The following is a 9,586-nucleotide window of genomic DNA, read 5'->3' on the forward strand; positions in this document are numbered from 1 at the left end:
ACGACAAAACATGAAGTCAATGTTTTTGATTTTGAATTTGTATATTTCAATTTTATCTTAATTATCTTCTGGTCACGACCTTGTACACCATATGCACACCCATACGATTTTGTATCGTATTGTATCTGTTATTGACCTATTATTCAAAGTAGGTAATATCCTAAACAAAGTACGCATTATTTCCTATACTTTGTTATTCATTTCAATTAATCCAACACTGACTATAAAAATGTTAAACAGCTGGTTAACACAGTAAAAGGACCAACAGTTACTGTTAGTTGCATTTCCCTATTAAATTTAAGCACCTTAAATATTCAGTGATTCAAACAAAATTCCCATCAGTAGGCTACTAATCCCTACCGTGTGCTCCTTTGTGTATTGATGTATTTTAAGCCTCAAATTGGACTATAGGATTGATCCGCAGATATTTTTCAGTAGTTTTTCTTTTAAATTATAAATGTGGTCCTGAAGTATTTCCTGTAAAATATGTTTATTATTTTTTGTTGCACATTGACGCTGTGCTATCATGAATTAATGAGCCAAATGTCGACAAACCATTTTTTTCTGAAGAAGATTTCAACAATCTTTCTATGTCAAATTGATTATATATATATAGTTCAAGTTAGAAGTGCTGAACATTCAAATGATGTAACAATGTGAAATGAAGGATTTGGGATACTTTTTTTCATCGGAAGTCGTGTATTGATACTGGTACGAGTATTTCTATCAATCCACACCTCTGTGTAATGCCATCCCTTACATATATGTGACTGCGACTAACAAAAAGGGCCCAGATGCGGCATTTACGATTTCGTATTATGACGTCGTAAAGTTGACGTTCTCAAATCTAAACGAGCACCTGTATTTCGTAATTACCGATTTGCAATTAGGTTTTGAAAAGGGTTGAAAATAGACTGAACTTTTGATACTTATAAAATTGTATAATATTTCCACATCAATTATTAAAAAATATTTATTTGATTACCTTGAAATGCATAACATGGAGCGTAAACCAGTCACAAAACTTTTAATTGCCCCCCTTTGTATTTACATTGGATACAAAAGTAGAAATGGCGGTCTTAGTATAAAACAGATAAAATGAGCCAGGAAAGTCGATTTTCGGCAAGTCAGAGTAGCGTACCGCCTGAGATTTTGCAGAACCAAGATGATGATTTCATAAATGAGTTGAATAGGGTCGACGAATTATATTTTTACGATTACGAATGCCCCGAGTCCGAGATTAATTCTGATGTTGAAAACTTTAAATCTGACAATGACGACGACAATGTCGATCATTTAGTCGAACCTTCAGATGACGATACACGAGAATATATTGCACAGGCCCGTTTTAGAAATGACACTTGCGGGTGCAAAGAATTTTATGGCGAACCTTGTAGCCAAATCATTGAAATGGACGCCGTTATTGAATTCCGAGAGCACTGCAAGGAACTTTCTAAAGATGAACTTGATATGATAATCAAGGCTGAATTGTTTGCACACAGGCGTTCTGGTAGTGTCACTGAAGCCAAGAAATCACAAAATTAAAGAAAGGGAACGCCCATACCAGGAGTTTTATTTCAAAGGAAAGCGAGTATGTAGACAGACATTTTGTTTTATCCATGGGGTTGAAAAGAAGAAATTACTTTCTATTGCAAAATCACTCGATGTAGATGGACTATCTCCTAGAACTCATGCTAGCACAGGGAAACTTCCAAAACATGCCCTTACATTTCAGGATTCAGAAAGGATGAAAACATTTCTTATCAAATATGCTACTGATAATGCTTTGCCTCTACCAGGCAGGTTGCCTAATTACAAGAACCATCAAGTTTTGTTGTTACCATCTGACAAAAATTCAGTTGACATTCATGCAGATTATGAAAAACTTGCAATAAATATGAAGTATAGAAGTGTGAGTGTAAGAACATTTCAAAGACAGTGGCATGATTTATGTCCCAATATTGTAGTTACAAAGCCATGTACTGATTTATGCCAAAAGTGTCAGGAATATGCTGGTAAAATATCTAATAGTGGAAATCTGTCTGAAGAGGAAAAACAGTTATTGTTAAATCAATATAATATCCATGTACAACTGGCAAAAGAACAAAGAGACTACTACCGTGAGCAGGTTAAACTTAGCAAACAAAACTACATGGACTTGCCAGATGCACTGAAACAATCAGGTAATATATATATATAAAGGTTAAATAATTTATTCCACCAAAATATGACTTCTGTATTAATATTACATATCTCTTTATGTCTCTCCTAAATATCTGTTCATATTCATAAAACATACTTTTGAATATTTTTATTATTATTTATATAATATGTTTCAAGTCCTTACCAAATAGTCAGTGCATGCATTTTGTTCATATGTAGAACAGTAGTATATATACATGTAAGTGGTGAACTTTATTCCATACTTTTGTTCACATGTGACAGTTCATTCAGTTGTATATAATTGGTCAACTTTATTCCAGACAACCATTAATCATATTAATCATGTTAATAACATACACAAATCCACAATCTTGACACTTCTACTTCTAAACATGCATGTACATGTCTCAATATACAATGTTCATGTATCCTTTTTGGACTTAATATTACTTGGATTAGATAATTAGATTCAATTGTACTACAATGACAGTAGGAATATTTTTTTTAATAAATGGCAAAAGCTTTTATTGAACAGGCTATCCTCAATCTTATGTATTTAGTTGTTAACTCTTACATGTGTTTTACAGGAAATTCTCCACAGTCAGTACAGACCACTCTACACTATTCCTGGGATTATGCCCAACAAGTTCACTTTCCTCACCATGCTCAGCAAGTGGGACCCATTTATTTCAAAACACCAAGAAAATGTAATGTGTTTGGAGTCTGCTCAGAAGGATCTGGTAATTTTTTATTGGTTTTTTATTACATTAAATATATGCTTTTGATAGTTAGAAACAGTAGCATGAACATGTGATTTATTATAATTTATAGTTTTAAAACAGACTGATGGACATAATCACTGGACATACAAATTTATATTTGATGTACATGATCATTGACTTGTAAGGTGCAGTTTTCAAGGTCAATAACTCTGATATAAATAACTATACCCTTATGATTCATGTATGTATTGAGTTAAGTTACATACATGTATATGGAAATAAATTTCTTAAACATGATTTATCTTTATTTATTTACCTCTGTTGCACACATCATGTACTAGTACATGTTAAATTGTACTGTGTGAATATACTATTGTATTAGATATGTATGCTTTTGTTTTAAACGTTTTCAAAATGGCTAATGGTAAATTTTGTATGTAATGTTTTGTAGGAAAACAAAGTTTCTATTTGATTGATGAAGCTGAAAGTATTGGCAAAGGAGCACACCCTGTTGTTAGTATGGTGCATCACTATTTCAACAAATTTGGTCATGGAGAGACTGATGCTAAAATCCATTTTGACAACTGCACTGGTCAGAACAAGAATAATGTAGTATTATGGTATGCATTATGGAGAGTAATGACAGGTAACTATTATTTGATTATGTTACATTATTTCACACAGTGTTATATTATATTCAAACTATAACCAAGACAACAATTTATTGATAAAAGTTTAAAATTCTCTTTTTAAATAAACAATACTGATTTTATTCTATCTGTATTTTTAGATTAAGACATACCACATCTTCTTTTTTCACAATGTATGCAGAATATGTTATAGTGATAGTTCTGTGATTAGAATCAACATTTCATGTTATCAACATTCAAAAGATTTATTTATTTTTATAAGTATAGCGCTCCTTCGTTCAATTAGATTTAATAGTGACTTAATAGGCTATTAATGTTAATTAACGTTTGTGCAACGTAAATAATAGACTATTAAATTTAAGTGTACTTTTAATAGACTATTAACTTTAATAGACGTTTGTGCAACCCAGTCCAGATGTATATATTTTGCATACAATATTTATTTCTAGTATGACAACTTTAGTTACTGGTATCTTGTTAACTTTCTCATTTTGGTATTTGCTTTTTTAAAATAAGTATTTTTTGTAATAGAATTTTTATTTTTGTTTTGCCAGGATTACACAAAAGCATAGAATACTCAATGATGATTGCAGGACATACCAAGTTTGAGCCTGATTGGCATTTTGGTGTTTGGAAGTTACACTGGAGAAATTCAGCAGCAGAAACATTATCAGAGGTAGATAATGGTAGTTTATATAATAATTAAAACTACAATTTAATATACAAGTACATGTATAAACATTATTACTTGATTTAAGATAGAACTATCAATGTTTTTTTTCTAAAGTCATTTCAAATAGTTAATATTTCACCTATTCAATATGATCAAAGGGTAATAACTCTTACACATATGAAACCTGGATTAGTTCTTTGGATTAATGACATAACATTAGTTTCTTAAAATGTTTTATTTTGTACACAAATTACAAAATGTACTCATAATTGATTCAAGCATAGATAGCATATCCAGTTTTTACCTGAGTTAGTTTCTAAATTTATAGATTTATCTGACTTGCATATTATTGTCATCTGTTTTTGATGTCTGGCTGTATTTTACTGTAAAGTCACCTTCTCAAATTTTCTTTTTTTAAATCTGTATGTATTTGTTAGTACTCTCAAATCATTTATGAAAAGTCTTGCAGTTGATTTATTGATCTTTGTTTTATTACAGGTAGCTGAAACTGTGACAAGGTCCAGCAGAAATGGACACAACATACCACAAGTTGTAGGAAATACACAAGATCCTGTAATGTTTTATGAATGGAAGCCTTATTTTCAACAGTACTTTAAAACTTTGAAACATATAACTGACTATCATCATTTTTACATTGATTCACAACACCCAGGAGTAGTAACATGCAGAGAAAATGCATCTTCAGAATCATATACATTCAATTTACTGAAATGTAAAACTAAAACTCCACCAGGAGGTGAGCTTCCTCAACCATCTAACATCAAAGGACTTGAACCTGCCAGGCAGTGGTATTTATATGAGCAGATAAGACAGCACTGCTACTCAGATTCAGCTAAGAACATTACATGTCCGAAACCACTGGTTTCTAAAAAGGAAATAGACTTAACACAACAAGACCAACACAATGCCAAATCCAATGGAGGAAGAAAAAAGGCTCTGCTGAACTAAATAAAATGATAAAATATTTCAGCGAAAATCATTTGAATTTTAACACAATGCTTGTACTATTTAAAAATAAAGAGATGTGTTATGATTACCAATGAGACAAGTTTCCACCTAAGTTTAAATAAAGTGGATGTAAGCAGTTATAGGCACATGTATGGCCTTCAACAATGAGAAAACCCATACTGTATAGTCAGTTATGAAGCAGTTTAATTGAGAAAAGTAAAGGACTAATTAAAAACAAAACAATTTACCAAAAAAAAATATGGCAGACATGAACCAATAACCTGTACATACAAAATTAATGAAGTAAACAAATTAAGCAATTCTATGATTACTAGAAATGACCTATTACTAAAAAGTCAAACTCAAAGTGGATGTTGTGTAAGCTTCCATGAGACAATCACCAGAAAAAAATGAACTATTTCAAAATAAAAATGTATTTTGAAATTATTTTACTCTATCAAGGCAACAAATTGTTATTTTAGTAAATAATGGCACAAAAAATATCCCATATCTGATGGTGAGGATTGGGGTTTACAGAATAGAGAAAAATGGGCAAAAAGAAAATAAAAGGACCAAAAAGATAAAGAATAGAAAATTCAATGTACTGGGCAAAAAGTATTAACAAAATTGAAATGAAGGACCCACCATCCAGACCCTCATAGCCTATATATTTATCTATTATAAAAAGAAACCATTTGTTTCTTCTTTTATATACATGTAATTTGAAATTTAAAGTTCTCTAAGAGTTAAAGTTCATCACACAATCTGGAAAAAATTAAAAAAATTATTAAAAAATAAAAAAATTTTAAAAAAATTGGTAGCCATGGTCATGATGGTTACCGATTTAATAGTTAAAAATATATATCAGTTAGAATAAATCATACTTTTTCAAATTATTTGACAAACCTTAAACATAAATTTAAGGTGTCTAATTATAGAATGAACAATTTTGGAAGAATACACATTTACAAGAAAAAGTCTTGAGTTTTTCGAATGATATCTTCAATTTGTCAATTTATTTCCAAGATACATGTAAGTTACGAATCATGAAATGTTTTTTTCTCAGAAACTACTTGTGCTATCCCCTTGACATTTTTACAGAATGTTATTTATGATAATTAGGCTCCAAAAATGCAAAAAAATCAAAATATGTATTTTTCTCATCTGGACCCATTTTCTCAGTCATGGTCACATATTTGTATTTCTTTACGTTAAGCAGACTCTATTTAAATAATGTATCAACATTTTGTTTCGGAAACAAGTACAAAATGTATACTAATAAATGAGTAAACGGTATCTATTTATCTATTTTTGGTTCTCAATATAATGGAATTTGATGCGACTGTCATACTAGTGAGAGGTTTAGCTAGCTTTAAAACCAGGTTTAATCTACCATTTTCTACATAAGAAAATGCCTGTACTAAGTCAGGAATATGACAGTTGTTATCCATTCGTTTGATGTGTTTGAGCTTTTGGTTTTGCCATTTGATTAAGGACTTTCCTTTTTGAATTTTCCTCGGAGTTCAGTATTTTTGTGATTTTACTTTGTACTCAGCGACAAAAAAGGTATGGGGTTCATTATCATTTAAAAAGAACCAACCTATCCGTAAGTAAAATTTACAGTATGATAGCAACCGCAATGAAAGTACCTCGAAGTTTTTTAAATAGCAAAAGATGACCAAAAATTGCAATTTATATAGATTTTGACAATAATAAGATATTTGTTATGAGAACAAAAATTATATCTATCAATTAAGGATGTATTCTTCTGACGTTACAGTCTCGCTGAAATCTCGTTCTGGAATTATTTCCAAAACATGTGATACAAGTAGAAAATATCAATGAATTTAAAAAATGTTATAATCAAACTTAACTCTGTGAAAAAATTGTGTATTTACAATGAGCAGTTTTTGCGTAATCAATTTTTCAAATTGTATTACCAATCAAGTCAGTCTATTTAGCCAAAATGTTGAGAAAATGGGTGAGGGGAACAAGAAATGATTTTACCAGAAACATGTACATCCCATATCACTTTTTTCTTTTCAAATTTCTTAGATATGTATTTGTTCAATCATTTATAACAAAGAAGTTGAAATAATATGCATTTTGTTCTTAAAACAGAGAACAATCACAATTTGGCAAAATTGACAGCATGGTAAATTTGACACAAAACATCATCAAAATATGATGAAACTTTCTTATATTAACACCTACCTATAGTTTTTTTTAAGTTAAATTTATTCAGATTGGTCCACTTCATCTTTATTGAAAGTATGAAAAAAAGTTTAATTGTGGAACTGTGATTTTTTCACGATAAAAGCCCAAAAATAGGTAAAAATTGATGAAAAATGGGGAAATCATCAAAATTGGGTACCTTCAAAAGGGCCGTAGCAAAAAAGAAGTGCACCACCATGTGATTTTTCTTCACCAATTATTTTTTTACAGTCATATAAACCCAAAAACCAGGTTAGAAAAAAAATTTAATTCTAGAAATTTTTGGCTCCTCAGAGGTGTACATCCTTAAAGTAAAACCATGCTTGGCTTTAAAATCATTTAAAATTTGCGATATTGTATCAGATCTTTTTGTTTTTGAGTCTAAAGACACAATTAACGTTAAGCGAGTTTTTGAAGATTTGAACATAAAGGTTTGTTTGTTTTGTAGTGGTTCAGTCTTCTTGACCAATATTATCAGTGGATACAACTGCAACAACTGCCACTGGACGTTAAATTAACAAAAATTGAATTATGTGTTTCAAGAGATTGTGGAACTGAACCAAATCATAAGGCTCTGAGTTCTCGCGACACATTTACCAAATATTCACGAGACTGAAGGTTAATGAGGCTTTTAGCTCTTGCGATACCTTCACCAAACATTCACGAGGCTGAAGGTTAATAAGGCTATTAGTTCTCGCGATACCTTCATCAAATATTCACGAGAGCTGATAATGAAGCTTTTAGTTAGATACCTTCACCAATTATTCATGAGACTGAAGGTTAATGAAGCTTTTAGCTCGCGATACCTTCACCCAATATTATCGAGACTGAAGGTAAACAAGGCTTTAATAAAAATCGAAAGACAAAAGGAGAATAAGCAGAAACGCGTTACATGCACTGATTCGTACATAGACAGTATTAAAGCATAAATTACCTATAAAACAATGGCATTGGACAATATAAGGGGGTTGGCTACCTTGAAATCCATTTTCTTTTTCAATTTCTTGCTCAATGCATTTGATGCTCAATTTGTTGCAAGAGGTGTGCATAAAAATCGTGTGTTGCGGGATATCATATTTGTTTTATTTTTTTTTTTCATTGTTTTTACATAATTCAGTCCGTTAGTTTTCCTCTTTGAATTACTTGACATGTGCCATACCGGGACCCTTTATAGCTGATATACTGTATGGGTTTTGTTCATTTTTAAAGGTCATGCAGTGACCTACAGTAGTTAAGTTATATGTCATTTAGTTTCTGGTGGAGAGTTGTCTCATTGGCAATCATACCACATCTCGTTATTTTTATATTGATTGCTGTATGAGAATTCATTTCTGTTTTACTCGAATTTCGGTCATAATGAATCATTAATGAGTGTCACAAAAGTAATGAATTTTAATCCATGATATACGTTTCTTCGAATAATACCTCATATCCTAACCCCACCTCTTTTTTAGATCGTAAAATAAATAAAAAGTCATGTTTCTTACAATAAAAGAAAATAATTTAGCATTAAATCGTGCAACAATTTTGTATTCTTGCCCTGCTCGACAGTATAGAATATGTTTTCTCCAATTACGCCCCCTTTTAAAAAATCCTGCATCCGCCACTCATGGCGTGGGCAAAACACTGTTATTCTCTTTTCTGTAAACCCAAACCACATCCAGACCCTCGAACATGCAGTTATATAACGACGTCTATATCCGTTAGAACGGATGTACTTAAAGTATATTTCTTAAATCAAGGACAAAATTGACAAAGCTCAATCGGTACGTCTCTACCATTGTACTTTGATTTACGAGAATAAAGATATATATATATATAATGTACGTTTTTCCTGTTTAATGACCGTTATCGATTAACGTAGATTGCAATCCGTTAGAGGTTATCCATGACCTCATTGTGACAAAGGCTAAACATATATTGGGATATACTGACTTATGCATGATATATAAAGAACGAAACTAATCCAAATCAGATTTTGTTTATTATGATATTCTAAAATACATTTCTTTTTAGGCAGAAATTACAAAAAAATAATTATTATCTGGTTTGACTGTGAAACACTGATTTTAGATTTACATTGTACACAAAATATTATAAAATATTTTATGTCACACCCTTTGATTGGAAAACATATCATGTTTTAACATATAATCGTCAAAAATTGTTTTAAGTCTCACTATACTCGGTGATAT

At 30.9% G+C, this 9,586-nt stretch overlaps 1 protein-coding gene across 1 annotated transcript; it reads left to right on the forward strand.

Annotated features, from left to right (window-relative positions):
• Positions 1 to 1,005: 1,005 nt before the first annotated feature.
• On the forward strand, positions 1,006 to 5,991 carry LOC127720500 (uncharacterized). The gene is made up of 5 exons (XM_052227089.1): positions 1,006 to 2,183; positions 2,751 to 2,903; positions 3,337 to 3,531; positions 4,090 to 4,211; positions 4,707 to 5,991. The coding sequence occupies exons 1-5, from the start codon at positions 1,748 to 1,750 to the stop codon at positions 5,175 to 5,177; spliced, it is 1,377 nt and encodes a 458-aa protein (XP_052083049.1). The 5' UTR covers positions 1,006 to 1,747; the 3' UTR covers positions 5,178 to 5,991.
• The last annotated feature ends 3,595 nt before the right edge of the window (positions 5,992 to 9,586 follow it).

The sequence above is a fragment of the Mytilus californianus genome, unplaced genomic scaffold, assembly GCF_021869535.1.
Source record: "Mytilus californianus isolate M0D057914Y unplaced genomic scaffold, xbMytCali1.0.p SCAF_11, whole genome shotgun sequence".
Taxonomy (NCBI): Eukaryota; Metazoa; Mollusca; class Bivalvia; order Mytilida; family Mytilidae; genus Mytilus; species Mytilus californianus.